This window comes from Micrasema longulum, unplaced genomic scaffold (genome assembly GCF_059751315.1).
Source record: "Micrasema longulum isolate JH-2025_06_02 unplaced genomic scaffold, ASM5975131v1 h1tg000887l, whole genome shotgun sequence".
NCBI lineage: Eukaryota > Metazoa > Arthropoda > Insecta > Trichoptera > Brachycentridae > Micrasema > Micrasema longulum.
Genome location: NW_028278078.1, coordinates 120,430 through 142,686, shown reverse-complemented (window position 1 = coordinate 142,686; position 22,257 = coordinate 120,430). Strand labels below are relative to the sequence as shown.

Sequence of the window (22,257 nt, the reverse complement as noted above, 5' to 3'; positions counted from 1 at the left end):
CCGGCTCGTCTTTTGACAGATCGAATGAGTTATGGAAAAATTTCGACGTAAAACCGGGGTTATGAAAAACGTAAAAAACGTTAATTGGGGGGAATATTGAATAAGAATGTATCGATAAAAATGGTACCTAAATATTTCAGTGAAAAAAGCGGGAAAACGTAAAATCAAGGAACGTAAAAACGAGGTTTTACATGTATTATAATTAACCGTTTTCATCTCCCTGGTTTTATGTTGAAAAATTTTTAAAACTTATTCGATGTTTCGAAAGATACCGAGCCGCGCCCCGCCGCGTGTTCCCAAAATGTAAAAGCAAGGTGAATAAAAAGGGTAAATTATTGTTCTAACTAATTAAATAAATTAAATTTGAAGTAATTGTTTGAAGGCTATTGAATTATATTTTAATATGTTTTTAAAGTAAATACAATCTCAGTGATGTTCCGATGTTCTTTGGTAGTTTTATTATATCCTTATTGACTGACATTTCACTAAATTGTGGCAGGCAGTTGACACATGTTTAAAGAGAATATAACCTTTATATCAATAAATTACTATTTAGAAAGTTTAAAAATAAAGCAATAAAAATATTATTCAAAGTTATAAACATAACATGTAAAGATGGTGTAAGTATATAAAATTATTTAAACATGTTTTTAAATTCGATAAAAAAAACACATTATAATATTGATAGAAAAAATAAAAAATATTTTTAGTGAAATCATTGAGGTAAAAATATTAATAATCCTCAATTATGCGCTTTTTATAATTTTTCTGGCAATATGCTTACACTACTGTAGTCTAGTACATCAATTTTATTTTTATGTAATTCGGTTTTTTTCTGTACATTTTTCAATTCCTCACATTAACATTTTCCTCAGCTTTACACTTTTTAGTTGTCCCTTGAAAAAATGTTAAAAGAGGATTTTACTGTTGTATTTTCATTGGAAACTTTAATTGATTTTTTATAATACAAAATTTCACAACTTTATAAATCTCTTATGTCATTTGAAGATTTTAAACAATTGTTTATCACGTAAAGTATTTGCATTATTTTCATTTACCTAAATATCTCAGCTTGATAGCCAAATGACTAGTTAAAAATTCAACTAGTCATGAATTACCATGCTAGAAAATGGGAATCAAATCTGCGACACTACCGCTGGACAACAACCCGGCTCTATTAAATGAAAAAATAATCCACAGAAGGAATTGTCTGCTGAGTTGGCTCTCCGCACTCGTGCCGAGCGCAGCAAGCAGGAGGAGGTCCGCGGGGGCGCGGAGGCTCGCTCAGGGGCGCCACAAGTGGCTGGGCCAGGGTCAGGGGGGCCGGGGGTAGGAGGGGCGATCGCCCGCCGGCGCACCACCGCCGTGCATCAGCATCATGCCACCCCGCGCCCCTCCAAACAGCGCAGTAAAAAAGAGAAACTTCTCTGCATTTGCCAAACTCCGTATGATGACAGCAAGTAAGCTATCACTTCTTGTTATTTATTTTATAATTGCGTAGTGTAACAAATTTAATTAATCAGGTAGGTACTGTGCGTTAATTATTAGCCAGTTATTTGAATCCACACATTGTAATGTTTCTGCACCTGTCGAAGAAATCAGAATAGGAAACACAACCGGCTTTCTTTCGTGAAAGATTTTGCTAGGAAAGATGATATTGTAAGCGGTTGTAAAATATACAAAAATGTGATTTCTAACTTGGGCAAGACGTGCTTTATAGTAGCGTAAGTCTATATTAATTTATTTAACAATCAGTCATTTGCTCCAGGATTAGAATTTTTTAATGTGAGGTAACATCTTTTCAGCGTTATCAATTTACTACAAATATTTATACGTAATTTATCAGAGAGCATCCCCATAATATTTATCAAATAAAACCATCATTTATTAGAGAGTAACTAGGTATGTCAGGAGATAAATGCCGTCGATTTGAGGTTAAACTTAGCATGTTGACAATTGTCCGCATGTCCCACGATCGCCTCATTGCAAGAAAATGATGGGGAACAATGCCTGACGGTACTATCTAAGAATTCTGACGAGGATTGTCAGCTCCAAATCCATTCAGGATGCAGGATAACCTACATGAAATCATTTGATGGACGAATCTTTAAAAGTTCTCGGTGCTGCGATCTTTTTACTTTCACCATTTTGCCACTTACTAGATATATTTTTTTATTGAAATTTATTTTTTAACCCTTACGGATTATTACATTCATTTTACAAAAATAAAATATCATCTGTTATTTATGCTCTATTGTTGATAATTATATAACGCCTTTTGAAAAGTTTGTTTGATTCTTTTGTTTTAATCCTAAGATTTGAGTAATTTTTGTATTAAATTTATTTTATACATGATTTCCAATTTAAATTTTAGAAAATAATTTAAATTTTAAATTTAAACTGTGTTTATTAAATTTATTGTTAATATAATATTCAGTACTTTTCTATAAATAAAACAGAAGTCAATGGTGACATTTTTTATTTAATGTAGTATATTTGTATGATAATGAAAAGATTGGGTTGTGCAATTCACTAATATGCTTTGATATAAATTCCTCTTTTGGTTGAAGATCATTTGCTATTTTATTTTAATGCTCTGATTATAAATTTCTCTACAAAATGGTCTCAATTTCATCAAGTCAGTTATTATAATCTAATATTGGATTTTGCAAATCTGAAACCTTACTTTATATTTTATTTAAAGAAGCGTTATTCTAGATTTTTAGATTATACCTTAGAAACTATGATGCTATTATTACAAACCGTATTTACACACAAAAAAAACCTGATTGCCATGCATTTCATGAGATCTTTGATGGGCGGACATAAGAGTATAACTGCATTTTTTTTTATTTTGTGATTTATATGCGAAAATGTTCCCTGTACATGCACATGCCTGCATCAATGGTATTAACAGTACACTTCTATGACTCTTTAAAACATTTAAAAAAAACAACTTTGAGCTCATTAAACTTTGGTTTTAATAAAATACGTATGTTCGTTTGTGTCATATTTTCAGTGGCGCAAATAGTACAATATGGTCTCCGTAATATAAGTAGACTCATTTATATCATTTATTATCTACATATTACATGCATTGTTTAGCTATTTTAAAAATATATATTAATTTACTGTATACTCTGGTCAGCTCTTTTGAGTTATTTTTTATGTATATACATATTTTACATGATGCATTTTAAAAATTTATTGCAACAGAGAGGGAAAAGATTTTTGAGAAGGAAAACTTTTTTGAGGAGATAGACATTCACAGGGCTTGTGACCTGTCATTGACTGGTTTATGTGACCACTTTACACACGGTGTAATATTCACTATTCTGTTTAGTTTAAACATCCACATTTCCTCAACTCCTTTGGTTGACTTTTATGAAATAAAAGAGCCACAACCGAGGTAGATGATGTTTCAGTAGATGAAAACTGTAAAATCAGACTGTAGGTAGACTAACTAGATGAAAGGATAATTATTAGTAATTACCTTATTGTAGAATTTACATATTTAAAAGGGGGTCATTTTTATGGGTAGAGAAAGATGAGTTTTCGTGAAATGTGTTTGTTGCAGGTTACTTCTTCGTGTTTTATTTCTAATTATGTTTTGTCTTACAGATTTTACGTTGGTTGCGAGCATTGCAGTAATTGGTTCCATGGGGACTGTGTCGGAATAACAGAGGAGATGAGTAAAACAATCAATGAATTTGTTTGTACGGAGTGTAAACATGCTCGCGATACTCAAGAGTTATACTGCCTTTGTAGACAACCTTATGATAACTCACAGTTAGTATGCATTTATATTATTTACTATCTTCGATCCTTGCATAGGTTCACGGTTATCAGGTTTCAATACTGCTTCAATACTCATTTTTACATATTACCTACAAATTTTCCTTCCATTATGCAGTGTACATCAATTTTTTTTTTAAATGGCGATGTATATAAACATTTTATACTCTTTTGCCAGTGTCATGTTGTTTTTTTTATTTTTGTTATGGCTTCTTACAAGTTGACATTTTAAATTTAGTTAGTAATGTTGAAATACAACAAATGATAATAATTTATACAGAAATGGGAAGTAAAACTGATAAATGTGTGGTTTTATTTATGTGTCTCAATGTTTATTTTCTAGGTTTTATATTTGCTGTGATAGATGCCAAGATTGGTTCCATGGTCGATGTGTGGGAATTCTTCAGTCGGAGGCGGATAATATTGACGAATATGTCTGTCCAAATTGCCAAAAAAATAATTCTGTAAATTTTGCAAACATGAAAGATTTAACTATGAAAGATTTTGAAAACCTCAAGAAATTAATCAAACAAATACAGATGCACAAAAATGCATGGCCTTTTATGGAACCCGTGGATCCCAGAGAAGCTCCCACATACTACAAAGTTATTAAAGAGCCAATGGGTACGTAGTTTTATATTATTTTAAAGAGTACAAAATTTATTAAAATTCTATCCAATTTCTAAAAGAATTTCTCGTATTTTAGATTTACAAACTATAGAAAAGAAGATAAATGATCAAACCTACAACATGTTGAGTGAGCTTATAGGAGACATGACCAAGATATTTGACAATTGCCGATATTTTAATCCCAAGGATTCGCAGTTCTACCGGTGTGCCGAAGGACTAGAAGCCTTCTTTGTGCAAAAAATTAAATATTTCCGAGAAAAGCTTTTTGAAGCGAATCAGTGATGAACTAAACTGGCTATGGATTCTGCATCTGAAAGTCAGTTTTAAAAACTATGTATTTCGATTTGTAAAAATCTAGTGTAATTTTAATCTCAAGAGAATATAAGCTATTTCAACTGTATTATATATTTTTTACCAAATGTAAACATATGCCATTTTAGTTTTAATGTACATATTTTATTCACGAGTTGGTAAATAGATATTATGTATGTATGTTTTATACTAAGAGAAAACAGCTACAAATGTATAATTATTTTTAAAGTTTTAATATTAGTATTTTCAATTAGTTTGTCTTGTATTTATTTAAGTTTGCGGAGTAGTTATGTTGTGCAAAGCGCTTTTAATAGAGAGTTTACTATTGAATAAGCTAGACACAATATATAGAGTTGTTTTAAGTTTAAATCATAGATGTGAGATAGCTCATTAAATCATTTTTAATATAAACATATTTTTCTAATTGTGCACATATCGTTCCTCCATTATTATTTAGGTGGTCAATTGCTACTTTCCAAAATATCTACATTTTTGGTTATATACATACACAACCTTCATGGATTATAAATAATCAATTAAATTTACGTAGAATGGAAACAACCACAACACGACTAAAGCCTCAAAAACACTATCTGTGAACTTGAATGGTTTTGTGTTTTCTTTAAAACTATGGAAAACTGTAATTTTATATAAATTCGCACCATTGTAATTATTTCTCAAAAAGTGATATATATTTATTGATATCAATAAAAAGCACCGTTTATTAACATAATGTATTATTTTCATGATATTTTTACCATAATTATCTTTCCAATATATCTGCCTAAATTTTTTCATTAAATTTTAAAATTTATAAGCTAGCAAATGTTTATTTATGAAAGTAGTATTGTTTACCAATATTGTCTCATATTTTTATACAATTTGCAAGAAGTATGAACCCAAAATATAGTTTTCAATCATAAGTCCTATGAAAATACATAATGTTATCAACCATTTTTTTTAAATATGTATAGTTTTTTTCTCAATTTAGTATATTCTTATACAAATAATTTTTGCAGACAGAAAATTTCTGGAAACATTACATAATAAAAACATTGCAAACACTACATGAAAGCGGAAAATAGAGATAATGAGAATAAAGAGGGAAAATGTAATTTAAGTTTATATTCAATAATAAATAAACCAAATATGGACAAGTCCAAGAAATTTTATTATATTCTCATCTATAATAAATAAAATGATTATAAAGAAACTTCAAAATTTATACAGCATTTTCCTACAAAACATACAAAAAAAAAAATTAAATGATTTTCTTTTTTTTATAGAAAAAAAATTGGTTTAAAATCATGCTTGCTAACAATATGTATGACAGAATACTGCAATTTCAAGCTGTCATCACACAATATTAGTTAGGCAGCGGGCTTAACACGAGAACAATGTAGTAAGTACCTATTCTTGCATAATGTTGACTGCCAGAAAGCTAAAGGAGCCACAAAAGGGTTATTCAATAAAAAAAATTCAATGAAACTAATAGTGGTATTACTTATAAAAAAAAAATTCTATTTAAAAAGATGATCAGTAATATAATGGTGTCCCATGGCAATATAGTATAGGCACATAGCAATATGTCAATACATGAATTAAAACTCATTAAAAATATAAAGTTTTTATTAAAATTTGCAATTTAAATATTGATGTGTTTTTTTAAAAGTGATAATATTTCAGACACCGAAAATTTGTTTTACACAACCGAATAACTAATAATTCAAAAAAATAACTCATGTTAACGTTGTCTATTGGATTTTTAGTAATATATATATTTATGAACCGGTTTCTGGGTGAGCTGAAAAGAGAATTTATAGGATTTCTATGTTTTTACACAAAGGTATAAATACATAGATTTCAAAAATACAAAACCAAACCAAATGACTATTACATATTTAGGAACTGATTTGAATAATTAATTTTGCAACAGCGGGATTTTCACACATTATTTTTTTAGTATTGATTTTACACAGGTACGTGCACGCCATGTCGAATCCATAGTTGGAGAATAATATATGATGTCCTCGAATATTAAGATAGAACTATGTATGTAAACATTTGTCATATGTCTTGACATTTTGCTCAGGCAGGCAATTGATATAAATAACAAGTTAAACTCGACGGTTTGCTGAGTCTCGGAAGCTATAGAATGCAAATAAACAACTATCCACATAATGTTTTATATTTTAATTTTACATCTGAATAAATTGGAAATAATTCAATTTCCCAGCCAAGCTTAGATTTCCATTGACTTATGAAATCAGAAATTTAGTGAAACAATATTTTTTTTTCACCCAATTAAATAAGTGTAATAAAAAACAATTAAAGCAATTGAAAATTGATCTTCCAGTTTAATTTAAATGGGTAAATACGCACTTGTTCTTTGTAAAAAATGTGACATGTATGTATGTAGTTATAATTATATTGTATATTATCACTTTTTCATACTTTGGGATTTTTATTTATTTACCAAACAGCATTATGTACTACTTATTAAATTATTTTATGATTTTAAGTGAATACTTTCAAAATGTACTCTAATTTATGAGAAAACAGCTTATTACAAAATATACTAAGTGTGAAGTGCAAACTTTTTTTTTCATACGGTACGGTACTATTATTATAAATTTGCAGGACAAAGCTTCCGAATAAAATACTTATAATGTACATCACATTATTCTTTACATGACTACAAAACTAGATGAATTTTGATCTGTAGATTTACAATTTGATGTATTTTTTAGTTTAATCTAATTTTTCCTTTGTAAAATATACCTGCCTCAAATTTATTTCACAAATTATAATATATGTGTGTGCACTTTTATGGCAAAAAATAAAGTGAAAATTAAAATATACCCAAAATTTGCAATAATGTGTACCATATAAATTATTCAAAATGTAATATTTATGTATGTTTATATTTTCAACAATTTTAAAACTGATGTTAAACAATTTAAAGACTGCGTCAAAGTGATGTACTTTATAGGAGGGTCTCAATCATAACAATGAATATTATGTCAGTAAATAATGCATCCAAAATTGCATACATCAGATTTTTTTCTAAAGAGAAGAACATGCATAATAATGACATCACGAACTTAGCAGAGAGTGAAAATTTAAAAGTAAGATTAAAAAAATAATATTTATAATCAATAAACAATTCAAAAGTTCAGTGGTTTTTTTTAAATTTTTATGTATCTTATCAGCGCTATGATTTTTTAAAGTTTTATATTTCTAAAAATTAATACGCGTGTGATGTCTTAAGTTCTCTTCCGCTTTTTCTCGGTCAGTTCTGACGATTGATCAGTTGATAGTAAGTAAACCGGAAATCTTCCACAACCCTCTTAATATCGGTTGATTCATATGAAGTAGTGATGTCGTTCAAAGTAGTTCGTTTTAATTAAAATATATTTTTCATCCATTTTCAAGAAACTTGCCCGTATAATTTAGTGCTCTAATTTTTACCACGGGTAAAAAAACATTTTTGTATCCAATTTCTCATAGGGCTGAAGTTCCTCATAGTAGTGCTAATGCAAACAATTTTACTAAAGTCATGTATATGTTGCCGGCAAATAGTTAAATCAGCCACTCAACTGGGCGGCTAAGCTGTTCATTAAATGCCGGCATTCAATCGAATGGCTAGCGGACGATTAGCCAAAATTTAACAGCCAACGTTTAACGTTGCTTAGCCTCTTTAGTACAACAGTAATAATTGTTTTATATTAAAATTTATTTTGTTAAGTGAAGTTAGGTTAGGTTGGGTTAAGTTGAATAAAAAAAAAATAGTTCTTTAATCTCACTGAATCGTTAACTTAACATTAAAAAGTAAAAATACTTAACCTAACCTGGCACCTTTTGGTTCGGCCGTTTCCAAAGGGCTAGCTTGCAACCAGCCACTCGTTGAACGTTGAGCTATCTTCATTCATTCAACGAATTACGTAGACATTCAATTGTATGCTGGCGTTTATTGAACAGCCTAACCTGACTATGTGACTGATTTGACTATTTGGCGGCGACATATATAAGTTGAATAGTATATGTTTTAAAAAATAAGCACTCAAATTATTTATTGCTTACCTTCTCAATAATTATAAATATTTCAAAACATTATATAGGTAATTTCGTTTGCGTTGTATATACGTACATATTTCCATAGATTCAATTTTTCGGTTGGTAAGTTGGAATGAATGTTATGCACCGGCTGCTATTACTCTGTCTTCAATTTATTGTTTTAATCACAAAAACTTTTAGTTCTAGATGGATGGGATCAGCTTATGTAAAACAGACATACTGCTCGTTTTTTTGTAGATTTATTTTCAAATTGAACAAAATCTCTGTCCATAATTTAACTTGTTTTCTCATGTCTGCAAAATGTGTGAGATAGATACCTACATGGAAAATGTGCACATTGTCAAAAATAAGATCGCGCATAGTATGAAAAAAGGTATCACTTTTTAAATATGTATATTATTTTTTTTAAATAAAAATTATTATTTATTTAAAAGTAGGATATACGTAATATTATTTATGTTCTTACCTGTAAATTTGTAATTAAAATTTAACATATCCTCAAGACAACATTTCCTTTGAATGTTATTTATGTTTAAAGCCGTCATATACACATTAAAATTTAATTGGGATAATGAGGCAGGTAAAAATTGATTCACCATTTTTTTTTTAAATTTTACTGTTCAGGTTTTTTTTTTCAATTGTAATCTCAGAAATGTGTGTAAAATTTATGCATGGTTATGCAATTTTTATTGTGGCATCTGAGCTATAAATAAACTATGAGAAAAATAAATGAACTGGTTTTATTTAATTTAGGTTGTTAAATTGTTAACCACTATACAATAGCGAGCATTCGTCTTATTAGTTTATTTTTGTCTTTTTCACCTTAAGTGATTATTGATATATTTTAAGTCACTGAAAATGGCAATAACAGGAATAAAGGAATTCTAAGAATTATTTACTGTAATTTTAAATGTTACGGCTATTTTTTTTATACCTGTGTGGGGTCTTACCTTTACAAGTTATTTAGTTTCATCGTGAATATCAAGGAGTTGGATTATTAAAAAAAATATGTAAGTCAAAAGTATTTGAAAAGTTAAGAAATTGTGTTCTGGAAACATTTCATTCTTTGGTGTCGCAAAAACTTGGTTCGAGCTAGAGCTATAGGCTATAGGATGTCAGATTGGATGTAGTGAAACTAATGTTAAATTGCGTAAAAAAATATACAAAGGTGCCTGCATGTCTGGAGGTCAGAAAAGAGAAAAAACATAATTCTGCCTGTAGAATCGATTCAGAAGTGAAGCGGATATAAGAGTGGAGTTTATTCAAGCTGGTGGTGCTCCAGTTAGTGCACATATCATATGTTATGTCGCAGACTCCAGGAAAGCGGATTTTGGGTAGGTGGCCTGCAAAAAACTACTGATAAAAAAGTGTGCTTAAAATAGCCAAAAAAACCTGAATGAAAATCTGATCTAAATCTGAGAGTAAATTTAATCTCTTTGTAATAAAAAAAACAACTTTGATTTTAAAACCACTTATTTTATTGCAGGCCAGTTATGAAGCTACAGAAGCTTTCTTATTAAGGGGCTAGTCGAAAAATAGTTCTTTAAAAATAATCATTCGAACAATATATTTTAGCATCTAATTTTAAGGAATCTGCTTTAGATAGTAAAATGCGATGCAAAAAAAAGGTAATACATATATATATATATATATATATACACTATAAAAATAAATTTAAAACGAAACAAACAAACACAGTAAACAAGGTTCGTAGGTTTTCACGGCCTTCAGAATACAGATAGTGTTTTTCTGGGTTATTATGCCGTGTTTGTGGGCTTTGTATTGCCGACGTTTCGGAGCACATTGCAGTGTCCATCTTCAGGGCTGAATGTTCACATTCAGCCCTGAAGATGGACACTGCAATGTGCTCCGAAACGTCGGCAATACAAAGCCCACAAACACGGCATAATAACCCAGAAAAACACTATCTGTAAACACAGTAAAAACGTAATTATTTATTATGTGTATCTACAAACCATTTGTAATTTAATACTTTATTTGTCAACAATTATTTTTCAATAAAAAAACGGGCTACTGCTTTTTTACATCCGGATGAGTGACTGAGATCATATTTTACTATGGGTTTCGAATTGCTTCATACAAATAAAAACGATTCCAGCTCAAAATAGTTTATTATAGTATACCAGTAGCAGCGTTGCCAGACCCGATCAAGCGAAAAAAGGTAGATTCAGAAAAATAAATCGGTAGATTCGGGAGTGGGGCAAAAAGGGAGGAGGGGGGCAAAAATAAATTTAACAGATGTTCGAAATTAAAGCGCAGTTTTGCCTAATTGCTTTAAATAGTTGAAAACGCTTGGTAAATGAACAATTGAAAACCAAAAGGACTGCAATGAGTGTATCACCAAAATATAGTGATTTATAATGTCTTCTTTTTCTTACAAAAAAATGTAAATTACAATATTTAATTTCAATACTCAAATATTCATTTAAGAAAAGGAATATTTGAGTTGGTTCTTTTAAAAAATAATAATTTAATACATTATTAAAATTCAAAATATTATTTTATTGAATGAATGACACAATTTTATCAAAATTTATAGTATTTTTATTGTCAAACAAAGAAATAATTAACGTTTTAAAGTTCTTTCAGTGCAACTTAAACTGCTAACTGCTGAAGTACTGAACAAATTATTAAAACAATGATCAACTAAATGTAAATAGATATTTAACTGAAGATAAAACCATTTATATTATTTTCAATATGAAAAGTTATCCCTCTACATTTCACTTCATAAAATAGACATATATACATTTTTCAATAATGTCATGAAATTCTATGCAATGATTTATTTTACCATATTAAATTAAAAAATACTAGCCAATTCCATAATTAATATATCATTCATTCTATACATTCATTCTATACTTATGTACGATAGATAAGCAGTTTTTAAATAAGCAACTGATGGCAATCGAAGTGAGCAAACAAGCAATAAATTATTATAATATGAATTCGTTTTATTTGCATTGAAATTTTGTTCTGTGGAAAAAACAAGGAAATGTATAAAAATCGGTAGAATTTCAATCGGATTCGGTAGATCGGTAGATTGCTCCCAAAATCGGTAGATCTGCCGAAAAATCGGTAGATCTGGCAACGCTGACCAGTAGTCTAATCTCGAAGTAAAAAATACTTTGTGATTTTTATTATGTTGCCGGTTATTACCGCGCGATTAAATAGCGTGTACTTCAATATTATTTATAAGAAATTTATAAGAAGTACACGATATTTAAAAACACTGTGAATAGTATATGGACTTATACACAAAAAGGGTAAAACATTATAAGAACATTTACAGAACAGACGTACAATTATTGTAATATTATTTTTAAAGGCACAGCAATATTTTACGATCACATCCAAGAACGAAACAGCGCATCACCAGCGCATTGTCGTGTTCAAAATATTATTTCCAGAGTTTATCATCAGAAACACGTCGCGTGTTTTTTATTATTTATTTATTAGAACAAAAAAAATGCCAATTAACCTTTCATTTTCTTAACTCGGTTTGTATTTAAAAAAAAAAATGGATACCTAATTACACCACCTAACAACTCACGTTACTTGCCATCCGAAAATCTTTTATAAAATATATGTGAGGAACGCCCTTCGATGAACATTACTATAACCTTAATAAAGAAGCTGCAAATAGAAGAAAGAAAACTACAAATAAGGGGAGGAGGAATGTATGGACAGAAGCAATTTAAAAAAAAGGACAAATATTCATACAATGATATCTTATTTAATAAAAAAGAACAACCACAGTTTCATACGTCGCGTACTTATCCATAGATTAAAGATAACGTAATTCACGATGTCTGTTATCTACTCTCAAACGCAATGGTCAATGCCTTTGTCTATTTTTTGTTTGCGAGCTTTTATTTTCTGTGGAATTGCTCATCAAAAACAGCAAAATATTATTTATAAATATGTTGTTTCGCTCATTCGCTGTATTTCGTTAGATTTGCTGAGGATTTGAAGTATTTGCACTAGTAATCAGTGGGTTTTGTCAATTAACGTCTATTATTCCTCATTTTCGGTGTAATAAGTGTTTTAATTTCGTGTCAAGTAAGTGTTTGTTTCGTTTTGTTCATAAGAAAGCGAAAAAGTGTTTTGCGTTCTTCGTTTTTGCACCTTACTCTCATTTGTCATGTAAGTAGATAGTGGGTATACCACAACACCTTTTACCATAGCATTGCGGATCTGTAGTTTTTCAATTGTATAATCTGGGAAATTCCTTTATTAGCATTCTAATCGGATGACTCACAATGACTCAAAACACATTAACACCATTTTTTAAAATTTTTAGAACAATTGTCGTCTTTTGTGAATATAATTACAAAAATTACAGATGTGTAAACCACATAATTGAATCTGTCATTTGAGAAACCCCATTAGTCAGTCAACCTAATTAAACAATTATAAACATATCTAACTTCAATAAAAAAGTAGCTCATATCATATTTGTTTATTATTTATCTTTTTTTTTTATTAAATAAAACATTGGTTTCTTAACACAACAAAGTAAAGTTTCTCTTCTCAAATGACTGATTCAATTTTTAGGGAGTTCCAAGAAATACTGTAATTATTAAAGGGTTGTCAGCCGCCAGATTGAAAAAATAGAAGAACATAATTTTACATTTTTTCAATAATAAAAAAATTAGTTTGGATGATTATACTTCTTTAAATCCCTCCTAAAAATTCTTAAACAAACCTCGATAATGCCATATTTTTAGTCTAGCGAAGATACAAAAAAAGTTAATATTTAATTTGTTTTTTGCTGAGTGAGAAAACACATTGTGATATTATGTACCAAATAAAGATAGAATAGGTGCATTTTGTGAAGCAAGACATAAATATGGCAAAAACATAGGGTGAAAGAAACAAAACTTAAAAATATGTCTGTTTGACAAAATTTTGTTGTGCGTATTGCCTTAAGTGAGAAAAAGAAGAAATGCATTTTCGATAAAGTGACCTAAAAAGGACAAAATATGTAATGTGAATGTCTTACATGCGATTGCAATGATGACGACGACGACGACGAATGTCCGAAATTATAAAGCAATAGCCCAAAAAATATTGCTTTTTTTTCATTGAAGGAGATTGCTATTGAAAATTTTGTTGCTGTTGGATGTGATGGTACGGCAGTCAATACAGGAACCAAAGGAGGTATTATTCGTCGTTTAGAAATAAAAATAAAATATCCACTATAATGGATAGTCTACCAATTACATGCCAATGAGCTCGCTTTGCGTCACCTTATTCAGCATATTGACGGAACGACGACTGGACCTCGGAATTCTAAAGGAGATATCGGAAAAGCTATAGATGACTGAAAAACTTTCGGTTGTTTAAATTTGATTCCTTTAACTGTGAATTACCTCTATCAGATCAATTGTATTTACTGGAGATGTGTGAGGCTATCAGTTCCGGATTTTGTAATCAAAACCTTTCAAAAGATTGTACATTCTAGAGGATAAACTACTGCATATCGGATATTAAGGCATTATATTTCAACAGCTAAACCATCTAAACATCTGTCAACCTTGACAACATTTATTTTAAAAGTTTATGCACCAATGTGGTTTAACCACCCTGAAAAAATTTTGGCTGGCGATGTTAGCAGATGGTCGCAAACATATTAGAGAGTTGGCACTTAGAAAAATACTGAAAGCAAATAACTAATATGCCTTCAAAAGATCTTTAAACTACCTGTTCTTGATTTTTCTGCCATTGATTACGTCAATTTAGTAGACTGAAGTATAATATTCAGGGCAGCTGCCAACAAAGTAAGAATTGCAACGATGATTTCCAACCTCCATCAGGGAGAGGAACCATAAGAAGAAGAAGTATAATAAATGAACCAGCACTAATTAAATTTGTTAGTAATGCGACTCTTTCACTATTGCTTCACAGCTATTGCCGATCAATCTGTTTTAGAAAAACTCATACTTCCCGAAATTAATAAATATCCTTGTCACACTCAAGCTACAGAAAGATGTGTCAAAATTGTAACTGAAGCCTCAGTTGCTGCTTGTGGACCCATAAGCTGTGAAGGTTTGATCAAAACAATTGCATTTGAGACAAAAAACATTACTGGGTAATTTAGAAATTTGTGTGTACTTTTAGAATAAGAATGTCATATTAGATTATGGTTATAAAACATCTTTCCCGAATATGGCCATTTTGAAAATCTCAAAAAAACGAAAACGATCCAGCCTAATGTATATCACCTCATTGTAATAATTCGCTACCCGCATATAGAGATGCCCTTTTACTCTATCCCATAGAACAAAAGCATTAAAAAATTTTGGTTGAACAACAAAAGTGTAACAGACCGTTTCGGTTTGCGCTTGCAATTCTCGACCTGAGTACCTCGTCGTATTGCTGGAAACTATGGCTAACTTCGTGATTCATAATCATAGAATGGTTTTTGTTTGTACGGGTGGCTCTATATGCGTGCGGCGTATTGCTCTGAGTATATCGCTGTAAAATAAAAAAAACTTATTGATGACAATATGCAAAAGTTTGTTTTATTTTTTATTGATTCCAGTAATCGGAAAATTTGTTAAACCGAACAGGTTCAGGCTTTAATTGTTCGGGTCATATAGACTATACTGTATAAGAAATATAAACTATAGAACCTACGGAAGCGTGGCCTGTTCGTGGTTATAATTGGTAACCCGCTGGCAGATTTGACACTTAAAAAAGAATAAAAATTAATATTATCATATTTATTTATTGGTGTGTACACGGTTAAAATGCCTTTTATAAACATAAACATAAATACGTTTAACATAACAGTGTTCTATTACAAAATTATGAAAGAATATAATAAAAATATATCTATAAATACTCGTATTACACAGTTGTTTTATATAATAACTTTGGGATTTGAATATTTGACATAAGTACTTGGGTAAAAAAAATAGTTAAAAAAATTATAATAATAATAATAAAAATAAAGATAACTATTTGAAATAGCAAAAATCATAAATCATTGATTGATGGGATTGTTGCAATGTATATTGAATGCCCTAGGTATAATACTAACTGTCTCCCGTTAAGAGCTCAGGGGTTCTCAACTGTTTTAAAAATTATATATAAAGAAACAAAATAATAAACCCTTTAAAAAATTTAATATTAAAAATTATAAAATAAATTTTAATTTTAAAAACTATAAAAAAAAAACAAACAGACGTGTATTTATTTATACATTTATTTTTATCTTTTTACAAATTAACATAAATACATAAACAGCAGTCGGAATCCTAAACTATTTCTTAAATAGTAAGTTTAAACTTCATTTGGCTAATGTAAAAAATGTCCATACAACTGATTTGGTTCCCTAGAATGTGCAATCTTGGTATAGGTGAATTAATAGCATAATTAGTAGCAGCAATATCTATATGAAATGGGACATAATGTCTAGTAGTCCTAACAGGTATTCGGAACTAAATCATATTTAGCAAGTCAGGAGAGTCCAGCATGCCATTTATTATCTTAAAGAGAAACATTAAATCACTCAGTTTCCATCTTCTAGATAAACATTAAGAATTAAGAAGTCTTAGTTTAAAGATTCAATAGGAATAGATAGCTTGTAACTGATAAAACGTAAAAAAATTATCTGCACTGTCCCAAGTTTTAACGAATGAACTCCGTAAAATGGGCTCCAGATACTTGAATTGTATTCAAGTATGCTCCTGACAAGTGATTCAAACAATTTAGGAATAGTTGACTGTATACATATAGGTCTATAATTCAGCACGTCAGTTTTATCACCTTTTTTATGAATAGGCGTTTATTAGCTAATTTTCCAGGATCAGGAAAAATGACATTTTTAATTGATAAATTAAATACAGTTCTAAGGGGAATAGTTAAAACATCAACACATTTCAATAAAAATATTGGTGGAATTTTATCAGGACCAGGTGACTTATTAGCTTATTTTTTCAGCAACATCAGTGTTAGAAAATTCACATGTATTAAAATGAATTATGCTGTTGTTATTGTTAAAAGATGGTATATTTGAAGTTGGAACTGAATTATTAACATAAACCTTGGTAAAGCTTTCTGCAAATAAATTAGCAAATTCTTGAGCACTTTCAGCCATTTATCAATAATATTTTGATTGTTTTGAATTTGAATATAGTATGGCTCTCTACCCATCTCTGGAGGATATGAAGGTGGATCACATGGTCCAGGCGCAGGTTAGCTATGCCTCCCAGTCTGCGAGACAAGTGGCCATCGCACCACCGGAGAGAACTGGCATCATGTACCCAGCACTCATGGATTACATGGGTCTAGAACTATCCCCCGAGATGATTGCTATCAACATGCCCGAATATTCGCAGATTGCAGTTTCCTCTGCAATCATTCCTGTATGTATCATCGCTTGTCATAAATAAAAATCATGCTTATAATATAATAGCGAAATAAACCAATTAAATTCATTATGGATATAAAATTATTTAATTTTTTGTTAGCATTTCAAATTTGAAAATACGATAATAAAATGTTTTTAAAACATATCACTTAAAAATATCACATAGAGGTCCGAGGTTCAAACACCGCTTAGCCACAACTTTTTTCGTATTTTCTAACACGGTTGTTGACGAATAAAAGAATTTGCCATGAAATTGAAATATTTGGTTAAATCATAAGAACGGAAATATTACCAAAAAATCTACCTTGTTATTTGATGTTAATAATTAAAACATTGTATGTAAATGTAATAAGAATTTTAATAAAGTTTTTTTTGTGGTAGACATCAAGTAATTCACATGATATATAACGTTGCTGTAATATTGATTTAGTAAAATGCCGGGTATACTTATATTGTTTTTTCTTTACATTCAAGGCTAATGTTTCAAGAATAAATAATGTTTTGGGTAACATGGTTGCCCCACTAACAGGAAACTCCATAGCAGTACAAAAGTCATTTGTTACTCAAGGTATTCGTCAAGTGGTCCTCTGTAAAGATGGCAATGGCAAAATAGGGCTGAGACTCCGCGCCGTGAGCAATGGTCTGTTTGTGTGTCTCGTTATGAAAGGAAGTGTGGCGGCTCTAGCTGGGCTCCGATTTGGTGACCAAGTGCTGGAAATTAATGATAAGTCAGCTGCGGGGATGTCCATGGATGAAGCCCATAAAATTTTGAAGCAAGCCCCCGTTAACGGAATACGGCTATCTATTAGAGACAGGTAAAACATTTTTGTATTTAATCAAATCCATATTATCTAATTCAATCACCCAACAAATAATTATATAAGTTATTACATTAATTATTTCAATATTTTTTAAATTTTATTACTTAATTCATTGTTCTTGGCCTTCCTCAGTATAAAATTGATTATTGTTAATTCATTTTTGCGTGGGTTTACCTTTGTAAGGAGATGCGCAGTATAGAAATAATGACTATTTTCACCAAATTGCGATTGTCATTTTAAATGTTATGATTAAAATGTTTTTATTTATTATAAATTTCCGATATGACAATTGTTACGCAAATTAAAATGTTCTTATTTATTGTGAAAAGACTTTGATAGCTACACAGATTTGCCGATATGACAGTTTGTTTTGTTGGCATTCTGGTGACATCACCCTTCCTACCTCTATTTGGGCTTACGGCAGTCGACCTATATGTTTCCAGCCAAAATAGTACAAATATTTTATTTAAAAAAAAAAAATGTAACTTTTCAGACCTTTTGAACGAACATTGACATTGCATAAAGATTCCCTTGGCCATATTGGATTCCATTTTAAAGATGGAGAAATAACAGGTCTTGTGAAAGATTCCTCAGCAGCAAGGAATGGTTTGCTCATCGATCATCAGCTGGTAGAAGTTAATGGTCAGAATGTAGTAGGACTCAAGGATAAAGAAATAGTAAAAGTTATTGAGGAAGCTGGTGCTGTTATGACTGTTACTATCATCCCTTCAACCATATATAAGCACATGATTAAGAAGTAAGTACACAACTCATTTGATCATGTATGAACCTTGTACAATTGATAGCTAATCATAATGCATTGTAGTTATCTAAATAAATGTGATAAAGTTAAGTGGATAATTATCAAATAAATTAAAGCAATGTGGTGTAGATTATTGTTAAATGGAATTGTACAGGTCACTATACAATATTCACAATAGTCTTTTCACTACTTTTTATACCACGCACAAGTTGTACTTTGAACTTAAAAAAATAGTCTTTTCGCTACTGGTTTCCCAAAAACAGTAATCATGGACAGTAGCGTTTTTGCTTTTAACCCCCTCAAATGCAAGATTTTTTTAAACATTACTTATTCAAGTTTAAATTAACATAAAATACAGTATAAAAAAAAACATTAATAACAATAAATAAGTTCACATATGATTTATTATAACACATTACCAGAGGAGTTAGTACTGCAATAAATTTAGTGTGATAACTATTCAATAAATTTGATACTTACAATATTTATGTAATTAGTCTACCTTGGCAAACAAATGTTTGTCGCAGGAGGAAACTGCAGTTCACACTGGAGTTCTGGTGCCAAAAAAATAATATTTTTTTTTACATATATTATCAGCGCTATGATTTTTAAAAGTTTTATATTTCTGAAATAACGTGTGACGTCAGAGGTTGTTCACTGTTACTTCTTCCCATTGGTCCGTTTACGGTAAGCTTACTGGATATCCTTCACAGCTGTCACATCATTGGTTGGTTCATATGAACCAGTGACGTCAATCAAAGTAGTGCGTTTTTATTAAAATAGTTTTTTTTTTTTTTTGTACATTTTCAAGCAACTTTGCCATACCATTTAATGCTCTATGTTTTACCGCGCGCAAGAAAACATATTTTGTATCCAATTTCCCGTAGGGCTGAAGTTCCTCATTGGTGATTGTTAAGGTGTGTCATGGAATGTGACTTAAGTGTTCACTAATCCATTGTATATTAGTTACACTTACTTGTTACTATTACAAGGTAATTATTTGAATATTCTTTCCTGCCATTGTAAACTCTGTATCATGGCTCAGTTTTTACACTAAAGTAATCATTTTCTGTTTAGCCTTAAAAATACCTGCTACGCAGTCTACTTAATTTAATAATAATATTTGCTTATTTGAGTGTCAAAGATAAATAAATCATTTTTTAAATGTATTTTTAGACAAAATTTTTAAATTGTTTGTTTTTATTTTCTAGAATGGCAACTAATTTGTTAAAAACATCCATGGACCATACTCCCGCTGTGTAAATTTTTGGCTGACCTGTTTATTCGTAGGTGATGAAACACAATATATGTTCTATTATTTGGAATATTTTTTTAATATATGCATATCTAAAAATATTTTTATTTTAGAAAAACCGTTTAGTATTTGTTAAATGGAACCATATCTTATTTAAAATGAGCTAAAAACAATTTTTATAATAACATATAAAACTTGGTTAACTTTTGAAAGTTTATTTAAAAATATAAATATCACATAATTTGATAAAACTATGTATTTGAAAAATATATTCATATAAACTATATTTCTTTTTTTTTGAACATTCAAAACACATGTACAGTAATAATGTATTCTGCAATACAATATTCACTTTGCCCAAGTTCGAAGATTGTCATGGCTGACTTATAGTTGTCTTTGTACATTTTTTTTAAACATCAGGTGAAGTGAAAATCTATGTTTATATATTGCTAACTTGGCTATGTTTGACTGTGCTAATATAATTTAAAAGTTCTTCATTTGTGGCATGCAATGTCATTTGAGGTTTGGTTCCTGTTTTTCATAATCAAATAAAATATTTTTTGAAGTCTAAAACACAAACGTTCTTGGATTTTATAATTATTTTTAAAATTTACCAAATTTTCTGTTAAGTTTTTAAATTGTACTAGTCTTCAGTTTAGGGGACTTTTTGGTCTATTAGTAACTGTGCTGAGTTCGCCCAAGTCTTGAAAACTAAAATAAGTACTAACACACAATTCAATGTGACTGATTTTTTATTAGTGCCATTAATAACTAATATGCATTGGTGATGTTTCCATTGTGATTTTTTGTCAACCTAACCAGTTTTTGTAATACAACTCTTACACTATAATATATTAAATGTTTATATTTTTCAATTTTTACTCTTATTTTTAAATTTTGCAGCTGATTCAAATTATCCCAAAAACTTAAAACATTTATCCATCTTAATGCATGTCACACATTGGACAGCAAGACTGATGATTAGCGCCGCAGTTTAATTTAAATTATGATATAACATGTCCTTATTTATACTGTCTAATCTTCTAAAAAAATGTTTTTGTTCTGTTCCTTCAAACAATCTAACTTACTCTCTTCAGGTGAGGAACATTTTTATTTTTATTTTCTATTTTGGAACAAAAATGATCATGTAGTGCAAAATGCATCTGGGTAAAATGTTAAATTTTTCCGAGGCATTAAGCTCTTTAGCAAATCTTGAAAATGCTGATTCAACAGTATTAATATTACCAACCATCAATATTTTTTTTTTTTAAGCACCTACTACGTATGAATAAATTAGTATTTAATTTTATTATAACATGTTTTATTGAACAAATATAAACTTGCTCATTGTATTCTTTGTTGCTTATTTGAAGAACACATTTTGTTATTCTTAGGACATTTTATTTCAACACCGTAGAAGGCACATTAACTGCCTTATCTTGGTTTAAGGCTATTTTATTCCCTTTAAAGCATTTATTGTACTATATTCTTCTATGAAATATGAGCTATTATTATTTGAGTTTATATCTTTCATTATGAATACATAGCTTGTTTCTGAAAACATTCCAATATTACATTTTTTCTTTAATATATCGCACCTTCGTTGCAACAGTAACAATTCAAGACACTTTTTTTTATTACATCTTTTATCACCATTTTTTTAATAATTCAGAATAAGCTTTTAACGTGAAACTATAGCAAAAACAATTAATTTGATCAAGATTCAAAACCTACTGCAAATAGAAATCCAGTAATAAGGCAAAAATGCGAAAAAATAAATTAAAAGTCCTCTTTTGTAAAATTCAAAAATAAGCTGTTGTGCCTTTGTTGCACCGAAGGTACGATATGAAGTTTTGATTGTTTCCAATGAATATACATGTACATAAATTGAACATAAGTGCAAAGATTTTATAGCATTGTTAGAAAAGAGGGTATTTAAGAGTACATTTTGTGAGGCCCCAACTTATGTAGCATTTTGTAAACCCAGCGAGATGTTAAATAAAAAAAAATATACATAATAAACCATTAAAAAGTGTTTGAATGTTGTGTATTTGTATTTGAGTAAAATTTTTACCATAATTGTGTTTTTCTTGGTATCCGTATTAATGTATAACATAGTGAACTATAGTAATGTATGTTAAATTTATACAAAATATATTTTATTGCATTCAACATTGTGTTTATTGTTTCTTCATCCAAT

The 22,257-nt window shown here is 29.7% G+C and overlaps 2 protein-coding genes across 4 annotated transcripts in view; both read left to right on the top strand.

Annotated features, from left to right (window-relative positions):
* Window positions 1-5,819, top strand: part of E(bx) (nucleosome-remodeling factor subunit NURF301 E(bx)) — a 30,638-nt gene extending 24,819 nt beyond the window's left edge. Inside the window, exons 15-18 of the mRNA XM_088231462.1 lie at window positions 1,201-1,460; window positions 3,622-3,789; window positions 4,139-4,419; window positions 4,502-5,819. Coding sequence (XP_088087588.1) covers window positions 1,201-1,460; window positions 3,622-3,789; window positions 4,139-4,419; window positions 4,502-4,707 — 915 coding nt within the window. The 3' untranslated portion in view covers window positions 4,708-5,819. The remainder of the gene's footprint in view (window positions 1-1,200; window positions 1,461-3,621; window positions 3,790-4,138; window positions 4,420-4,501) is intronic.
* Window positions 5,820-12,700: 6,881 nt separating this feature from the next.
* Window positions 12,701-22,229, top strand: LOC148278381 (syntenin-1-like). 3 transcript variants are annotated; one of them, XM_088231451.1, is made up of 6 exons: window positions 12,701-12,984; window positions 16,985-17,213; window positions 17,693-18,033; window positions 18,533-18,796; window positions 20,014-20,092; window positions 20,961-22,229. In XM_088231451.1, the coding sequence occupies exons 2-5, from the start codon at window positions 16,986-16,988 to the stop codon at window positions 20,063-20,065; spliced, it is 885 nt and encodes a 294-aa protein (XP_088087577.1). In that variant the 5' UTR covers window positions 12,701-12,984; window position 16,985; the 3' UTR covers window positions 20,066-20,092; window positions 20,961-22,229. The 3 variants fall into 3 exon arrangements, with proteins under 3 accessions (XP_088087577.1, XP_088087578.1, XP_088087576.1); XM_088231452.1 differs by having other exon boundaries at window positions 12,701-12,900; window positions 20,014-22,229; XM_088231450.1 differs by having other exon boundaries at window positions 20,014-22,229.
* Window positions 22,230-22,257: the final 28 nt, after the last annotated feature.

What these genes read in the sequence shown, in the direction of transcription:
- LOC148278381 (XM_088231452.1), top strand. Translation starts at nt 16,986, where the DNA reads ATGGCTCTCTACCCATCTCTGGAGGATATGAAGGTGGATCACATGGTC. An exon ending in CGGCTATCTATTAGAGACAG is followed by an intron (nt 18,034 to 18,532) that starts GTAAAACATTTT and finishes GTAACTTTTCAG; the next exon opens with ACCTTTTGAACGAACATTGA. An exon ending in TATAAGCACATGATTAAGAA is followed by an intron (nt 18,797 to 20,013) that starts GTAAGTACACAA and finishes TTTATTTTCTAG; the next exon opens with AATGGCAACTAATTTGTTAA.